Source organism: Erpetoichthys calabaricus, chromosome 8 (assembly GCF_900747795.2).
Source record: "Erpetoichthys calabaricus chromosome 8, fErpCal1.3, whole genome shotgun sequence".
Classification (NCBI taxonomy): Eukaryota; Metazoa; Chordata; class Cladistia; order Polypteriformes; family Polypteridae; genus Erpetoichthys; species Erpetoichthys calabaricus.
In genome coordinates, this window is record NC_041401.2 from 42,937,480 (window position 1) to 42,957,230 (window position 19,751).

General features: G+C 40.0%; 2 protein-coding genes across 2 annotated transcripts in view; both read right to left on the minus strand.

The window, feature by feature from the left end:
* LOC127528982 (ciliogenesis-associated TTC17-interacting protein-like) overlaps positions 1-16,789 on the minus strand; it is a 34,596-nt gene extending 17,807 nt beyond the window's left edge. The window contains exon 1 of the mRNA XM_051931023.1: positions 16,714-16,789. Coding sequence (XP_051786983.1) covers positions 16,714-16,782 — 69 coding nt within the window. The 5' untranslated portion in view covers positions 16,783-16,789. The remainder of the gene's footprint in view (positions 1-16,713) is intronic.
* A 554-nt stretch (positions 16,790-17,343) lies between these two features.
* Positions 17,344-19,751, minus strand: part of LOC114655470 (ciliogenesis-associated TTC17-interacting protein) — a 31,841-nt gene continuing 29,433 nt past the window's right edge. The window contains exons 9-10 of the mRNA XM_028806489.2: positions 17,705-17,793; positions 17,344-17,575 (exon numbers count right to left, since the gene is read on the minus strand). Coding sequence (XP_028662322.1) covers positions 17,354-17,575; positions 17,705-17,793 — 311 coding nt within the window. The 3' untranslated portion in view covers positions 17,344-17,353. The remainder of the gene's footprint in view (positions 17,576-17,704; positions 17,794-19,751) is intronic.

Genomic DNA, 19,751 nt, shown 5'->3' on the forward strand with positions numbered 1-19,751 from the left:
ACAATGCTCCTCAATGAACCGTCACGCGTCAACTGAATTCTAAAAAGCCACAGCAGACCAAAAAAGCGGACAAATCCAAGAAACCCTAGTAGAGTACACGAGCAGGGGCGGGGAATGTGTAATGGGTGTGTCGTTGGCTGTTTTGACCAATCACAAGTCATCCTGACGTTGCCCGTCAGAATTTACGCTTTGATTGATTACTCAACTGTCAATCTTGTGGAAGTGTGCCACAGAATTCTGAGTCCTAAAACATCATTTTAGTGACGGTAATATTAAGCTGTGGTTTACAAATAGGTCAGGAAAACCGAATAATCTTTTTTAGAATTTTTTTGAACTCTTGTAAAGTAATAAATTCTATGAATTATCATGTTTGCAGAAACGTAACAAAACCAACAAGCAAACCGCCAGGAGGCTGCCCCCTCAACCACTGGAAGAATAGTACAGATTGGAGGAACTTCAAGTCTTGGTCAGATTAGACCCGGAGAAAGTGAGTTAACCACATTGTGTCGTGCAGGCGTAAACGGATTTATTGGCAGGCCTGTACCACGGCAACAACATTAATTACACTAATGTCATTTAACGATATTCAGTGACAGTGACCCATACATCATATCAGTGATATTTACTGGCCTGCGGTTATGTTCTTAACTACAGCATATGCGGAGGAAAAGCCATAGAAGAACGTGCCTGTTCCCTTTTATTGAAAGTTCGGTACAGTATTCGCTTTACTTGATAATCATTATCTCTGAACACAGAATATTTAGCTGCTTAATATAAACAGAGCAAAATTTTGATGTATGTACATTGTTCAGTGATAATCACTTTCCCACTAATATTCAATTGAGTTTATTTTTGCTCTTTACAGACTGCAGGCTCAGACTACAAACTTTACTAATTACTAAATATATAATGCATGCACTTAAATATACCGATTTGTTTAAACAGATAGTAAAACTAGTTCCAAACTGAATAACATACATAAACTGCTCAAAAAAATTAAAGGAACACTTTGAAAACATAGATCTCAGTGGGAAAAAACATCCAGCTGGATATATCAAATGTGTTAGGAATGAAAGGATGCCACATCATTTGATGGAAATGAAAATTATCAACCTACAGAGGGTTTAATTCAAAGACACCCTGAAAATTAAAGTGAAAAAATGATGCGGCAGGCTAGTCCATTTTGCCTAAATTTCATTGCAGCAACTCCAAATCGTACTCAGTAGTTTGTATGGCCCCCACGTGCTTGTATGCATGTCCGACAACGTTGGGCATGCTCTTAATGAAACAATGGATGGTGTCCTAGGGGATCTCCTCCCAGATCTGGACCAGGGCGTCACTGAGCTCCTGGACAGTCTGAGTTGCAACCTGGTGGGGTCAGATGGACTGAAATATAATTTCCCAGAGGTGTTCTATTGGATTTAGGTCAGGCGAGCGTGGGGGCCAGTCAATGGTATCAATTCCTTCATCCTCCAGGAACTGCCTGCATACTCTCACCACATAAGGCCGAGCATTGTTGTGCACCAGGAGGAACCCAGGACCCATGCTGCACCAGTATAGGGACTGACAATGGGTCTAAGGATTTCATCCCGATACCCAATGGCAGTCAAGGTGCTGTTGTCTAGCCTGTAGAGGTCTGTGCGTCCCTCCATGGATATGCCTCCCCAGACCATCACTGACCCACCACCAAACCAGTCATGCTGAACAATGTTACAGGCAGCATAACATTCTCCACGGCTTCTCCAGACCCTTTTACGTCTGTCACTTGTGCTCAGGGTGAACCTGCTCTCATCCGTTAAAAGCACAGGGTCCCGTGGTGGAACTGCCAATTCTGGTATTCTGTGGCAAATGCCAAGCGAGCTCCACGGTGCTGGGCAGTGAGCACAGGGCCCACTAGAGGACGTCGTGCCCTCAGAAGTCTGTTTCTGATTGTTTGGTCAGGGACATTCACACCAGCGGCCTGCTGGAGGTCATTTTGTAGGGCTCTGGCTGTGCTCATCCTGTTCCTCCTTGTCCAAAGGAGCAGATACCGGTCCTGCTGATGAGTTAAGGACCTTCTATACAGCCCTGTCCAGCTCTCCTAGAGTAACTGCCTGTCTCCTGGAATCTCCTCCATGCCCTTGAGACTGTGCTGGGAGACGCAGCAAACCTTCTGGCAATGGCATGTATTGATGTGCCATTCTGGAGAAGTTGGACTACCTGTGCAACGTCTGTAGGGTCCAGGTATTGCCTCATGCTACCAGTAGTGACACTGACCATAGCCAAATGCAAACTTAGTGAAAAAACAGTCAGAAAAGATGAGGAGGGAAAAATGTGAGTGGCCTCCACCTGTTAAACTATTCCTGTTTTGGGGGTCGTCTCATTGTTGCCCCTCAGTTGAAACTGATGAACACCCCCCTCTGCTACTTAACTGACCAGATCAATAGCCCACAAGTTTCATTAACTTGATGCTATACTTGGATTAAAAAGTGCTCCTTTAATTTTTTTTGAGTAGTATATAACCTAACAATATTCATTCATTAGTATCACATAGCTATTGCTAGTTACGAAAAATAAAAATACCAGTCAGCAGTATCCTTGGAGAAAATAAACATCTGGGGGTTCCACTGTTAGTTATAAAGCCAAATCAAAAGACAATAATGAAAAGTAATTTTCAAAAAGTGAGACCAGTTAAATATAGCGTGCTACCCCAGCTGGCTAAAATACTATATTACCCCATCATTTGTATGCAAGCTCTCATGTTAGACTCCTATATGTTATGAAATTATAAATTGCACAGTAAAACCAATGTTTGCACATTCAGCCTCAGTGAAGTTCAACACTGGATCTAAGATTGCAATTCTCATGATTCTGGTAGCAGACGGGGTGGCTAGTGGCCAAAATGTTTAACTGGAAATCATTAGGTTTAATTTAGGAGTCCTCAATCACGGTCCTGGAGCATGGATCTACTTCTGATTAGGAAACTGACTGGAATGAAAACCTGTAGCCAATGCAGCCCTCCAGGACTGTGATTGTGGCCCCCTGGTTTAGTTTAGTCCCTGCAGACTCATTGTACGAGCTACTTTACCTCAAATATGGAAATCTATACACATTTATAAAGTTTTGTTTGTTCTGTTCGCTCTCAGATGGCACCATTTCAAGTAAACTTTATCTCCTAAAGAGTTACAGTAGAACAAATGAAAAAGAGGCCCAAATTCAGTGTGCAGACTATTGACTTTTGAACTGGATTATGCACATTCTCCTCTTGTCTGCATTTGTTTTGTCCCCGGAACCTGACAAAATGTAGAAAGAAGAGGAGATCAGCTAATAACCCAACAGTCATCTTAACTCCAGTGTCCTACCACATCCAAAAGAGAAGATAACTTGACTTAACATTAAGCTGTTCAGTCTAGTTCAGGGTTATGGGAGATTGAAACCTTTCAGGAATCAGGCAGGAACCAGATGATGACAGGGTGCATGTCCCAAAGATTCCTGTTCATTTGAATGGTGACTACAAATCAACCCGATGGTAGAGAATGCAGGAGTGTGTGAGAGTGTGCTTTTTGATGGCCTAGGATCCCACCCAAAGCTGGTTCATAGTCTGAGCCCTGTCATATTGGGCTTTGGCACCCTATGCAACGTAGTGGAAAAAGATAGATGGATGAATTTTATTGGGTTCATTTGAGCACATGCAGCCTATTTTGACCAAGCAGAACAGCCTTCAGTGGTCAAGATACCGCTACATTGACAGGGAAACAGTAGTTTGTACATTGTCTACTTGAATGTGTAATGAAAGCTTATACATAAATTTATTATCAATCAACCATCTATCTATACAATATCAGTGCAAACTACCTGCATACAAACAGTGCTATTCCAAGTAATTTTACAGCTATGTATACTTTTTCCTTGGCAGCAAAGTGACACTGTGGTTAGCACTGCCATCTGACTGCTTAAGAGTCCTGAACTTAATTTCCAGACTGGTTGCTGTTTCTTTGAGTGTGCATGTTTCCCCTTGTTTATGTGAGATTTCTGGTTTTCTGCCCACATTCTAATGACATGCATGTTATGTTAGTTGTCTTTTCTAAAGTGGCCCCCTGTGGGTATGTGTTTAATGGACTTTTTGGGTAAAGTGATGCCCTGTCCAGAGTTGGGACTGTCAATGTGCCTGGGACAAGCTCCAGTCCTGCCACACGTGAATTGGGTTAAGCAGTGTGGATGTGCCTGTAACAAATGAATGGTGCATACTGCACAGTCAGGTTAAGTGTCAGGGTCACATAGTGAGAAAGAAGTGTCAGACTGAAGCAGCAATGCACAAATTATTAGCCTCACAGTCTTGTACATTGGGCCCATTTCTTTTCTGACCAACAGTATATTTGGTTTTTTAATTCCAAATTATATTTTGGTGAGTTTTTTTTTACTGTTCTGGTAACTTTACTAGTAAGTCAGGGAAGCAAATCAGGAAGCAACCCTGGATGGGATTGCAGACTGTCCCTGGGCACATTGACACACTCACACATAGGCAATTTACAGTTGCCATCAATCCCAACTGATTGAAGACAACATGCACTCTGTTTTGTCTTGGTAGAGAAATATATTGCTCTACTTTCCCCTATTGTATTATTAATATGTAGCCTTTGTCAGAATGCCTAATCTCACAGACTTACAACTGTTTATAAGGTATTATAGTATATAACTTATCCCCGCCTTCCCTTCTATATCTATATGCAATTAGGTGTAGTAAAAAGACAAGCAGGAAATAAGTTACACATAAAATAATGTATTACTGGTAATATTCATAAATAATAACAATATGCAAAGTACATTTGAATACTGGCAACCATACAACAAATGGTGATATGTAGTTCAGGCGGCACACAGACTTGTAGTTACTTAAATGTCTCTAGTTAAGGCCTCATTGGTGCTCAGCTTTCTTCAGAACAGGCCTTAAGCCTGGTCAATATGGCTGCTGAGCTGTGCTCTTCATTGCGTTGTCTTCATCATCACAGGTTAGCAAGAGAGAGAGATTGTGAGGTTAAGCACATACAGTACATTTATAGATGTTCTGTCCAACCCCTAGAGCCAATAGGACATCATGGTACTTAAAAGCTTCTAATCCAAGCCAATTCCAAACAGCCATACTTCAGACCAATGGGGGAATACAACATCTTAACACCTGCCCCCAAACCATCTTAACACCTGCCCCCAAACCATATGTTAACGTAACCTGGGTTTTTTGCGGGGGTTGAAAGACTTTAGCAAAGAAACACTCGCCAAACTGGTTTAAGGCACATCCTCTCCCAACTCTGTCGTAAAATTCAAAGAGACTCAGTCGTAAAAGGTTGGGTAAACACTAAATTACATTGCTTTGCCTAAATTACAAATAAAGACACACAAAATATTTATCAAGTTATATGTAAAATCTCACATCACAACACACTCTTAACGCAAAAAGGTCCTCAAGTGGGAATCAGATCAGGTAGCAACTTCTAGGAGGATAAACAAGAAAGAATTGTGTTCAGTTTGGTTGACGGTATTGTAGGCCCTTATTAATGGAGTGCTCAGTGACAGCGTGGGTTGTAAAATCTGCAACACACAGTTAGGCATTGAAAATTGAAAATGTTAAAAACTTTCATTACCATCTCTCTCAAGCTTGCAGAGTTGAGTTGTTGATTCTAAACTGGACCTTTGTGGGTGTGTGGGTGTGTGTATATGAAGGGGTCTCGTATTGAACTGTCCGCAGTTGGTTCCTTCATGCTTTGTGCTCCCTGCTGATTGGATATCCTCTGCCTGGCTGTGACCCTGACGTGGATTAAGGGTTTTGAAAATGTTTTGTTATGAGCCCATACATTTGAGAGCAATCGGAGACCTTGAATCTAGTCACAGCACTCACTTTTGTAGGTTACATGTTAACACTGGTAAAGTTTATTTTGTGAATAACTTATTATTGATACTGTTCACTTTATGTAATCTAATTGACAGTACTATACATAGCATTATCTTAGGCAGCATGAATTTGGAAACCTTTGTTGTCATGGAAACGAGGAGATCACTGCCTCATTAACTGATTCCACACCTGATCAGGAGGCTACTGCCTAAAAGTGCTGTTTGTGTGAAAAGAAGGCAGATGTTTCAGACTGAACAATGTGTCCTCTTTTACAGGTTCGTTACAGAGACGTGCTATAGCAACACAGCACCTTTTCCTTTTGTAACCCAGCATCTACCACATACTGAAAGTAGGTGCAAACTCCTCAGCAGTAAACTCTGCCATGTAAATACAAAATGGGGTGAAGAACTTCATCTGGGATACCCCATGGAGGGCCACACTTGCTTCAGCTTTTCAGGGCAGGTAATGTCTTTAGCAATTAAGATTAATTGACTATTGAACTTAATGGCTTGTGTGTTTAGACTGTGTTTTCCTTTACTTGTAATGAGTATGAGTATATTAATGTGTGGTGTAAAAGTAACTACTGTATTGTAGCACAGACTCACACTACCCATTTCGCCTGGCTGGGACCCAAGTCCTGGGTTAGACGCTCTTACTATCAGCCTCTTTTTCACTGCGATTCCCTTTGGAATACAACATCTGTGGCTTATCTGATGAGATGATTGATACCAGACCTTATAACATTGCAGGGACTTCTGCTGAAGGCACAAGCTAGACACCCTGGTTCAAAAACAAAGGACTATCAAACAAGGATGAGTAACATTGACAGACAGAACTATGCGCCAGGGGCCAAAAAAAACAACAGGTTTATGTGTGCCCCCAGGAAACCAATGGAAAGACATCTATTCCTTCCTTAAAACACCCTTGTAAGACCTCAGCTAGGAATAAAGCATCACTTACACCAAACTATAAGTTCATATACTTTGATTCCGAGAGCTATTGATTGTAATTTAGTAGACAGGACAAAGCCAGCTAATATATTATGGTGTTGATATCATATTCATGGACAGATAATCACCTTGTAAAGGACAGGTCCTAGCACAGTTTTGTAAGTTTCCTCCTAAATCCAGTCAGAAAGTAAAGAGCAGCATTTCAAATACACACACTCACTCCCAGAGAGAGAATCCTGTGTGTAAGAGAAAATTCTGTGTGCAGGCGCCAGCTATGAGGAAACGAATGCCACTTGCAGGCAATAGAAGCTTTCTAACCAGCTAAAGAACATAGCGCATCTTTAACACATGGATAGGAAGATCAGAATTACTAAGTTATGTGCCTTTTCTGTAGGTTAGAAAAAGTCAATTAAGGTTTTGTAATTTTGTGTTATGTGTTGTTTGTTATTGTCTTTTTTCTACACATATCTATAGGTATACTCACATATATCTATATATATTGTGGATGCTAGGGGTCACTGTGTCTCGTTAAATCCAACAGACAGACACGCAGGCAAGGACATGAAGTCAGGGGAGGCAGGTGAGGTAAAAAACTACTAATGATAACATAAAATAAATGTGTCCACTGGTCTGTGCTATACATTTGTTTTCTGTATGATTCCAGTAATTTTGATCATTTTTATAGTCAAAATCGCTGAATTAGCGCATTTCCTGTTCAAATACAGGGGAGACACGCAAGGTGCGGCAGTGACAAGCCGAGTCTCACCTTGTACTGTGCTGCCCCTCACACACTGGGTTGATGCATGCAATTTGGTGCGTCCCTGTATGTCATCAATATAATGTTTGCAGACACGTTTATTAAACATCCGTGAAGAAAGTGGTGCACGACAAAAACCTTTTATTCTGCTGGAATCCAGGCACTTCCAGGCAGGTGGCACAGGTGCATTGATTAGGGTGGAGACTGCATTGAGAAATGACGTTATCAGTTTTGTTAAGGCTCATTCCATTTTATAACTTTAGCTTGACTCCCCCTCATATAATGCATTGTTACTGCTCTTCAGAAACTGAATCCCAGAGCAGTTGTCCCATATGTTTTTAGACGGGTCAGTGAATTGGAGGCAGGCATCAGCCCTGTATGACTGTGGTTTCAAAAGCCTCATCACATTTAGCAATAAAACTGAGGATTCAGAAGAACAAAAAAATGTGTTAGCAAATCCTCTTAAACTCAACTCAGATGTTCCAGATTTCCTTTCAAAGGCAATGTACAGAGTACACAGGAAAGTGAAAATCTTCTAGAAAAGCTTAAACTTGTGAGGACCCAGCCTCTGACTAAGTGACCAAACCGCAGGCATTGCAACCCTCCCTCCCACCGTCACTTTCCATTTTATGTTGCAAATGTGCAAATGAGTTCTTTTTGAAGTTGCCCATTAGTGTAACACATTGCAAATAGAACATTTCGTTTTTGATATTCATTATTTCCTGTATTGTCTTGGAATGCCTCAAAGGGCTAACATCCCTTCGGGTCTCTGTTTCTTGTCAGCTGTCAGAGATGAAAGAGAAAGAAGTGGATATTTTTTGGGGAAAAAACATTTTAATAGCAGGCTTATCAAACTGTACTTTCAATAAGAGCAAATCATAAAGTGTAGTACAGTACTGTAAAATCAAAATATTCTTTAACGTTCTGTAGTAATAGTAAAGGGAGTAAAACTTACTTTTGAGCCTGACATGAGCAAATATTAGCACATATAATCAATCACTATGGAACAAATCCTCCAGACAAATGATCCATTCTTCAAACCTGCTTATTCAGATCATGGTAGCAGGAAAGCTGGAGCCAATCCCAGCAAGCACTGGATGCAATGCAGGAACATCCATCCATTATCCAACCCGCTATATTCTAACTACAGGGTCACGGGGGTCTGCTGGAGCCAATCCTAGCCAACACAGGGCGCAAGGCAGGAAACAAACCCCAGACAGGGTGCCAGCCCACCGCAGCAATGCAGGAACAATCACAGGGAAAGGCGCTAGCCCATCACAAGGCACACACACATACATAAAACACACACACTAGGATCACCAGTCCACCTAACCTGCATATCTTTGGGCTGTGGGAGGATACCCATGAAGACATGAGGAAGGGGTATCCTATATAGGGGATGTAAGCGATTACAGTTCAGTGGGTTGATGCAGTAATAATGTCCATGTGCAGAAGCAAGTTCCTTTGAAATTTTAGATAGATAGATAGATAGATAGATAGATAGATAGATAGATAGATAGATAGATAGATAGATAGATAGATAGATAGATAGATAGATAGATAGATAGATAGATAGATAGATAGATAGATAGATAGATAGATAGATAGATAGATAGATAGATAGATAGATAGATACTTTATTAATCCCAAGGGGAAATTCACATCTCCAGCAGCAGCATACTGATAAGGAAACAACATTAAATTAAAGAGTGTTAAAAATGCAGGTAAAAACAGACAATAACTTTGAATAATGTTAACGTTTACCCCCCCTCCCCTCGGGGTGGAACTGAAGAGTCGCATAGTGTGGAGGAGGAACGATCTCCTCAGTCTGTCAGTGGAACAGGGCAGTGACAGCAGTCTGTCGCTGAAGCCGCTCCTCTGTCTGGAGATGATACAGTTTAGTGGATGCAGTGGATTCTCCATGATTGACAGGAGCCTGCTGAGCGCCTGTCGTTCTGCCATGGATGTCAAACTGTCCAGCTCCGTGCCTACAATAGAGCCTGCCTTCCTCACCAGTTTGTCCAGGCGTGAGGCATCTTTCTTAATGCTGCCTCCCCAGCACACCACCACATAGAAGAGGGCGCTCACCACAACCGTCTGATAGAACATCTGCAGAATCTTATTGCAGATGTTGAAGGACGCCAGCCTTCTAAGGAAGTATAGTCGGCTCTGTCCTCCCTTACACAGAGCATCAGTATTGGCAGTCCAGTCCAATTTATCATCCAGCTGCACTCCCAGGTATTTATAGGTCTGCACCATCTGCACACAGTCACCTCTGATGATCATGAGGGGCCTGGTCCTCCTAAAATCCACCACCAACTCCTTGGTTTTGCTGCTGTTCAGTTGTAGGTGGTTTGAGTCGCACCATTTAACAAAGTCATTGATTAGGTCCCTATACTCCTCTTCCTGCCCATTCCTGATGCAGCCCACGATAGCAGTGTCGTCAGCGAACTTTTGCACGTGGCAGGACTCCGAGTTGTATTGGAAGTCCGATGTATATAGGCTGAACAGGACCGGAGAAAGCACAGTCCCCTGCGGTGCTCATGTGTTGCTGACCACAATGTCAGACCTGCAGTTCCCGAGACGCACATACTGAGGTCTGTCTGTATGATAGTCCATGATCCATACTACCAGGTATGAATCTACTCCCATCTCTGGGAGTATCTTATATCTTATCATCTTATAAGAGTCTTCACTACAACAGACAGTCAGGACTTCAGTTTATTTAACAGAAAAAATCTTCTATCTGGAAGTGTGTTTTGAGCACAGGTCTTCTTCAGAGTCTTAATATATTCATGTAAAGATATATAAATGTGGCCCATATGCAATTAGCGGAAAACGTATTTTTGGCAAAGATCATATTCAGACTTAACATTACATGGCTCAAAGCAGTATCATTATGTTTTATCTACTACAAGTATCAAAACAAGAAAATAATATCATAAGCAGGTCTATTAAAGAGGAACCGTAGGAAAAACACCATATAAAGACTCCTGTCCTCTGAAAAAATAAGCATGCCCAATGATCCAGAGGAGCTAAAAGCGTTGGCTGTAAATTAAAGAATGGAACGCTGACACCAAACAGTTCTATAAAGCAGGCTCTTATTTTAGGTCTGAAATGCTGCCTTAGACCTCCAGGAGACTCCGTTTGATTTCTTGACTTAAAGTCTGCATAGAGTCTGTGTGTTCTCCTTGTGTTGGAGAAACTTTTCATTACCATCTTCACTTTTCTTCTCAAAATTTCAGGGATTCTCATATAGGGTGGTCCAGATCTAACTATGCAACTTTTAATGCAATGCAGGAAAACAATGCAAGACAAAAGAATTGTTCAAAATATCTTGCAATAAACAAATGCAGGGCAGGTGCTGCCATCTATTGGCAACAAAAATAATTTTTTGTGAATTCTCTGTGTAATAAACTTAACAAGTTATAGCGTAATGAAAATTGCATAATTAGATCTGGACCACCCTGTATAGATAGATAGATAGATAGATAGATAGATAGATAGATAGATAGATAGATAGATAGATAGATAGATAGATAGATAGATAGATAGTATTTAACAAAGTTAAAGTAATCTGATTCAGCAACTCAAAGTTGTACATTGTTGGCCTGATGGTACTCTGGACAACAATTGATTATCTAACATGATTTCCTGTAGTTATTTATTTTGGTAATTTATAGTGTGCCTGTGTATACAAAAGTGAAAGTGTCTGTGTGGAACCTTTAGAATATTTCATTGTCGCTCACACTTTCTAGTTTGGGTTTACACAACAAATGTCAGCAATGCTTCCTTGTTTTCTGTTTGTGTGAAAAATGCATTACTTTAAAACATTTCTGGTTTGTTCTATAGAGCAGTTTATTTTTATTTTTGTTATAATACAGGTGTGGTAAACGCTGGTTTTACTCCATCCTAGGCTGGTATGTTCCAAGAATCATTGATCACAAAAACACACTGCAAAGAGTAAAGAGTAATATAAAAAGAAGGAAGACCACCCTCCCTTCCTGTGCCCTGCTATATGCTGCAGTTACATTTATCTGACAATATCCTAACACTGTACCCATGTATGCTCTGTTCAGATGTGTTACTACACATGTGCTGTATACACATGAAAAATGTTTGCATTTTCATAAATGTTTGTAAAATACAGTGTTGTGTGTGGAGATTACAAATTCTCACATTCAGTCAAAATTTGGAATACTTACAGTATTTTGAACTTTACAGGAATTAAAACTGTTTAACCTTTCCAACCAAACTGATGACTCCTCAGTGCACTGTACTCTGGCTTGTATTCTAGCTGTATAAACTATAAAGTTTCCTTTTCATAACCCACACCCTGCCATCTAGTTTTGTTTGCTTGGAGTGGTCTTATCAGATAACATAAAGACAAATCTGGAGAACCAGAGAAACTGGTTGAAGTTGTTATGCTGTGTGCTTGTCATCACTTTTAAAGTATCTTTTAACACAAACAGTGATGAGCAGCATCGTCAGCATGTGGACACACGTGTTTTATATATACAGTACACAGACTTAAGGTGACACAGCAGAATGTTTATACAGCGGTCTGCGAAGCGGCAATCTGTCACATCAAGCTAATCCACATCCAGACTAACTCATGAAAAGGTGCATCTGACCGAGGTCACGAGCAAACACTTACACATCAGTTATATCTGAGTTTCAACAGCAGACACAAGATGAATGCCAGAAAATCAGTGTGTAATTATGGGTATGTGCTGTACGTAGTCTGTGAAAATCTATTAACACTTTTGGCACCTTCATCCCCTGGTACAGTCATAGGCACAAAGCGATATTTTATGCCTTGTAGCACTAATAACAAAAAATAATTGTGCTGCCCCATTGGAATAAACCAAATGGTGGCATAAAGGCAAGGGACTGCAGTTTTTTTTATTATTTTGAAACACTCCCCAAACAACCGTTTCAATGCATGTGCATTTTACTATATATACATTACATATTATATATGTTCATGAATATATTTATATATATATACTGTATATATACTAGGGGGCTCTGCCCCCTGCTTGCTTCGCTCACCAACCCCCGTGCCTGTGCTATGCACTAGCCTCTTTGCAGTTCTGTCGCTCGTGTATGGAGATGTGGTTGTACCCTAACCCTAACCCTAAGCCTAACCCTAACTTAAATAGATTTTTATTTTCATTACAGCGAGTAATTAACCATATTAAAAAAGAGTAAAACATAATAATTTGAAAGTAAATTATGTTTCATGTTGCGTTACAGTTATTCGTTGCATAATACGATTTTGTTCTGTTTGGCTTTGAAATTAACACACAAATACTTTTTAAACTTACACTTTTACTGTAAAACTTCAGTAAAAACAATTTTTTTAATTAAATTTTCGTCAAAATCACATAGAATTTTGATTCTGTGTTTGGACTTTCATCGTGACAATGCCCATGACTGAATTTCATTTCTTTCTCCCTATTAAATAAAACGACTTTTTCGAATGTTTGGCTGTGAGATTTGTTAATTGTCATTAGTTAACATTTTAATACGAATGGCATATCAAGATCTCCTTTGTTGTCTAATGTTATCCACAGAAGGTGTACTACATGACCTTTCTTGGATACATCCTGCTTTCTACAGTAATTTGTGCGGTGGAAGACTGGACGGTGTTAACGGTTCTAGATATTCTTTGGAATATTGTAAGCTGATGTTTTCATCTTCTGCACCATCACCACCAGCTGTTTCAGCATAGTCTATTGATATGCATTTAACCAATTTACCGCGTAACCGATCAACATTTTTGGCGTTAATTCGTTTGACTTTGTTTCTCAGTGCTAGAATTGCCCGTGTACTCATATTTTTCTGTTGATAACTCTTCGTGATGAAATTCTTCAATAAGATTTGGACATAATACGTCTTCTTAATTTAATTAAAGTGAGGAAAATATTAAAATTTGTAAGAGCTGAGAAAGCATAAAATGTGCCTGTCAAAGGCATACACACGAATGAGAGGTTAATTAGATTACCGTGTGCGTGGTTTAAAATGGTTGAGAGGAGGGCGTGACTTGAAAAAATCTCATGGCCAAAGTCTCGACTTGCAGGACTTGAAAAAATCTTCCAATATATATATATATATATGGAATGGTTGAAATAGTTTACTGTCAAATAAATGCAAAGAGTACACGACACGTGTTTCGCCCTCATTCTGGGCTCATCAGGTGTACACACTGCACTGCACTCCCTCTCAGGAATCGAACCTCGGACGTCAGCGCCAGAGGCGATGCCCCTAACGTTGCGCCACGGCGTGTGGTTTGTTTATTTGACAGCATGTAGATCGGGGTAATTACATTCACGGCATTCGTAGTCTGTGTCACAATCTGTTACTGCACCATGCAAGGCATATGTCTCTATTATTTTCCATTTGGTATGAGATTTGTATAAGCAGTGTAAATGTTTCTGATGCACAATTTATTGAAATAAGAGAGACATAGCAACTGGACTGACACACAGACAGACACACACATACTAATCCTTTTATTAAGGTGAATATTTCTATAAAAAGCTAAATATCCCCTTTGGATAAATAAAGTACAATAAAGTGAATATCAAACTAGCAACTACTGTACATATATATCCGTATAGTGAATATCAAAGACTGTTATTTAAAATTCAGCTTTTATATATATCAGGCCTTTTTCTCCTCTAATAGTCGACCCTATTTAAGTGAAAAATAAAATATCGTTTGTAGGAAAATAATGAAAAAGCTTTGAATGGCTTGGTTGTAGAAGTGTGCACACTCCTTAACTGATACTTTGTGGAAGCACACTTGCCTTTGATTCCTGCAGTAAGTCACTTTTGGATGCGTCTCTATCAAGGTACCACACTTTAACTTTGAAATCATTTCCCACTCATCCCTGCTGAAGAGTTCAAGCTCAGTCCTATACTGCCTGGATCTCCTGTGCACAGCCCTCTTCATCTGAATACACAGATTTTCTACAGGATTGAGACCTGTAGTCTTTTTTTTTGTAGCTATTCCTTGGTTCAGCTGGCTGTTTGCGACTTACAGTTGCCATGCTCAAAGGTGAAGATGTTCGTTAATTTTAGCATTCTGGCAAAGGGCAACAAGTTTTGAAGCGTAGTATCTTGGTATTTCTAGCTTTTAATTTGTGTCCACGTTGAGGGGATACTGCCACCTTCCTCCTTCACTGCAGATTCTGCGTTTGTTAGTTAAAAAGCCATGTTGACTTTGCACCAAACATATCTTTTTGAATTAAGCCCAAAGATTTGACCTTAAGTCTCTTTTAGTCCATTTTCCATTTGGTTTTGGAAAGTTGGCTGTTCATTTTAGTGAGACATGTTCTCAAAACAGTGGTTATAACATCAATATGTTTTGTATTTTTGCAGGTATCATGTCTAATAATAGTAATTAATATAGGTTTGTGTGTTTTTTTTGTACAATCTAAATTAGGATGGCAGAACAGAACGATAACGAGGGGCCAAAAGCCAGCACAGAAGCAATCCAGTTTCTTACATCAATTTGTAAGTGTGCCTTTAAATAGAAACCATCTATCCATTTTCTAAACTTACACTTTTTCTTGCCCAAAACTGTGTGAAGGTAAAACTGGCTCTGGGAGCAGTGGTGACGAGGCAATAAAATGGGACACTCACTCACTCACTCCACAACACACTAATGGTGTGTCTCCACTTAATCTAAGCACATGCCATTGGTCTGTAGAAGGAATCCAGAATAGCCATAGGAGAAATACTCAGTCCTGCTTAATTTACACATTTCCAAGGGTTAAATACTTTTTATAGGCACTGTATATAAGGAAAATAAATAAGCAACACAAAACATAAAACTAAGTTAGCTTTGCTTTATCTCCTCCCTCGTATAAAGGAACGCACCAGCCTATGTATACATCCTTCCTACATTAATGTCTAAAACAATGACCCAAGCAAACCTTAGTCATTCAGGGCAGGCTTGAAATGTTTCTGTAGAAGTTCTGTTGTCTTGGGCAGATACACAGATTGGTCCTCATCTCGTTACGTGTTTCTTAGTGTCTGTTCTTAGATTGTAGATTTGGTTTTCTTTACAGCTCGCCCTCCTCTACAGCACCTCTGTAGCTGTGTGTGTGTGTGTGTGTGTGTGTGTAACACATGCTGTTTCAAACTGCTGCCTCACTGATGCCTTTCTGAATTAACAGGTTAATTTAACTTTCCTACTGAATTTAGGAAGAGGAACCTGTTAAAAAATGAACAGTTATCCTTAACACTAGCTATTTCTTTCAGTTACAATAACTCCAATAACCAGAAATAAATATTTTCATACATTCCTTTTACCCTTAGTACTAATTTACAAACAATACGATCTCTGAAACAAAAGCATAAGCAACATGCTCATTCCGTTTTCTTTTCTTGTAGTCTTAAGGGATTTGGTTGAGGGGTTGGCGTCTCAACCTTGGCATTGGTCGTGCCTTGTCATTGCGGTCTGTACGGCAGTTACAGTTCTGGGGGTTTTACACACAGAGGTCTTCTTCTGCAAGTATAAAAATATGTCTGCTGAGGGTTGGTGATCAAGCAACTCCTTCTTTCAGAGAGATGAAAGCACTGTTTTTATGTTGGCTTGTGCCACTTGCTCTCTAGCCTTTGTCACGGCCATACCCTAAGCAATAGCAGTTCTGTTGTAGATCACAAGATAAAGCTAGTAAAGTGCACTGAACTTGTACTTACTTACGACAGGTCACAGAAGAGGGACAGCAGATTTTACTGTTGGTTTCTTGAGTGCACCTAAGCCCAACATTTTGGTTGATAATTTGTGCAAAGTTTTGTCCATCAAGGTTGGCAATGGTCAAGCTGTAATTACCTTGCTCATGGACTATGGTGGTAAATGGTATAACACTAAGTCACAGGCCTCACAGCCACATAGGTGCTGTTGAGGAGGGCAAGCTGTAAAGAAAGTCAAATCTACAATCAAAGGACAGACACTTAGCCAGTACCAGCGTCATTCAACTGTGATTCAGAACTAAAATACATGTTCTAAAGACAGGCCCAGTGTGGCATATGTGATTCAGCTAAATTGTCAGTGCAGGGGATGCAGCTGTAAGCCACATGTGCTATGCCAAAGAGAAAGGGGTTTGTCCTGCAATAGTAACATACCAGCCAAACACACGGTTGAGCTGCACAGTTGTCTTCTTCCACCTGTTGACTGCTCTGATGCAAGCGCATGAATAAAGTGGGCTTCTTGATGGATATCCCCTAGTCCTGATGAGGAGGTTTAGAGGGGAGCAGTAAGGCCCAGAGGCAGGGAGCAATCGGTAGAGAGTGAGAGACACAGGTACCAAGGGGATGGCCTCTGTGAGGAGAAGACGAGGACAAATTCCAGAAATCTTGCAGGTTGGTTGTTTTGGCAGCATACCCAATGACCTCAAGAGCAGGAACAACATGAATTGGAATAGGAGCTGCAAGAAAACAGGAAAGGAAAATAAAAGTGTCCTTGAGCTTATGTGCAAAATCAATGTGCCATGTGCATCATTCCAGTGTTCATATTTATATAAATATTATTGACTTTATAATAGAAATGTAACAAATTCATTAAACAACCCAAGTCAAATACATTTATTTCATAAAATGGAGATTGTTAGGATAGGTTAAAATGCCTTAAGTAAGATTTTATACTCTCTATGCACCATTAAATACATTCAGCACACTCAAAATTAAATATGTACAGTAAGTTAAAATTCCACTTAATACATGTATATATGCAAGCCCTTTAGACATTTTTTATTCACTTCTTGTTTTACAGTTCTTGTGCATTTTCAGTTACTGTACTGGCAATTCTAGACGACTTATCTGAAAGTTCAGGATACTTCTGTGAAGAAAAGGGGGCAAAATAATCAGCAGCAAAGATGAAAATGTCTGCTGGTTTTCTGAGCAACAGAAACTGAAGGAAGTCTGCCATTAGTGCTTTCAGTTCAGGATGATGTCTAAGATACACAGCATGGCTCGCCTTTAGCTCCTCCTGCAAAAGTGTAACATTTTTTATCAGCAGCTTTTACATGTAATCAAAGAACATTATATGGCTATATTATAAATGAAAATGATCAAATCATAACATACTGTTAAAAAGACTACTACTAGATACAGTTACCTTTCTATCAAGAAACCTTGAATACAGTTGCACGTCTTCTTCCCAAACAAGTGGCTTCTTTTCAAAAGCAGGTTTATCGTTCTCTTCGTCTATGAGAATAGGAAAGAATACTTCCATTGTAAGTTACAGAACTACTTTATCTTCAACAGATTTATATGCCAAAGTTATGCACCAGCAACCTTAGTGTCTCTTGATGTTCTTTTCCACTTGAGGTGCTGCACTTACTATGCATCACATTATTAAGGTGGATATGTGAGATCAGATTTTTAGTAATAAATACACTAAGATTCAAATGGAAGAGAGCAATGACCCTAAAATAATGGACATGTCCTTTTCTGAAAGATTAATATATATATATATATATATATATATATATATATATATATATATATATATATATATATATATCATTTAAGTCCAGTATGTGATGAGATGATGTTCGTAATTTATAGCAAAATACTTCCCTCTTAAATGATGATATGCAAAGGAGAAAACACCAAATGCCTTTTTCCAGCATTGTTGAAAGCTTTATTGTGCTTGTGCTGACAGGACTAATCACAATTTCCTTTGCCTTAAAAATATGTTAAAGTGTAACAAATATGTGACCAGCTGAGCTTGGGAAGATGTGAGTTGCCAGCCTTGTTGCAACAAGCCAGGGAACAAAGGTCACGGCAGTAAATTCTTATGCATTTAATAATGTGTGAAATTCTTTTAGAGCATTGCCCAAGGGGTTCACAGAAATGTTTGCTACATCATTGTCTAGTGCATGAACAGCGATGAACACCCAATTTAACACTGCTGGTAGAAGAAAGTAACCAGTGCATGCCTCACCAAAGCAATACTTAGAAAAACCTGTAAGGAGACACACAGTGTCTGTAAAAAGTATTCAACCCCTTGGAGGTTTTCACATTTTATTTTTATACAACACTGAATTACAGTGGATTTAATCTGACTTTTTGACACAAATCAGCAAAAAAAGAATCTTTAAGTGAAAACAGATCTCTGCAAAGTACTCTAAACGGATTACAAACATAAAACGCACAAGACTTGACTGCGTAACTATTCACACCCATTAAGTCAGCATTTAGTGGATGAATCTTTGGCTGCCATAAAAGCCTTCAATCTGTGTGCACAGGTCTCTTTCAGCTTTGCACACCCCGACATTGCCAAATTTCCCCATTCTTCTTTGCAAAACTGCTGAAACTCTGTCATGTTGCATTGGAGGATCCTGAGTGAACAGCCTTTTTGAAGTCCAGCCATAAATTCTCAATTGGATTGAGATGTGGACTCTTTCTCAGCCACTCCAGGCCTTGTCATAAGTCACTTGGTGGCTTTCCTCACTAGTCTTCTTCTTGCGTGATCACTCAGCTTTTGAGGCCTGCCTGCTCTGGGCAGATTTGTTGTATAGGACTGGATGTTACTATCCCTTTATTGTATACCTAAGATATGCTACCTAGACTCTGCAAGATTGTCTTCTGTGCTGTTCTAGCCTTTGATGATGCAAGCAGCAACAGTTCCAGTGTTGTCCTTTGGTAGAATCGCTCCTTCAACTCAACTCTACAAGATGGTCAAGTGAGTGGTGGTATCCTCTGGGTTTTCAAGTAGGCAACCTCTTTTCTCACTGTTTCATGGATAGGCCCATGACACCTCAAGATCTTTGCTTTCCAGCCATGTTGTTGCACATTGGCAACAAGATCAGCATACCTCAGCTACTTGCACTCATAAGCCTCCTCTACTGCATCCTCCCGGGGCACTGTAAGCTCAATAATGTAAGTGTACTGGAGTAAGGCTGACCATAGCTCAAGGTCTGCTCTGAGGTTGGTTGTCGTGATTTCAGCTGGAAAGCAAAGCCTCTGGTCTAAGTCTGCCACCATCTTCCAATCACACGCCCCACCAAGCTGCCTACTGTCTGGTCTTGATCTGACGAGTCTGGCATGACCCTCACCTTTCCAGACAAACTTTATTTCTGGACAGTGGGATAAAGGGAGAGGAAGTGCATTGATATTTATTCAACACCTTGCCAGCACTGCTCCAAGACACCATAATA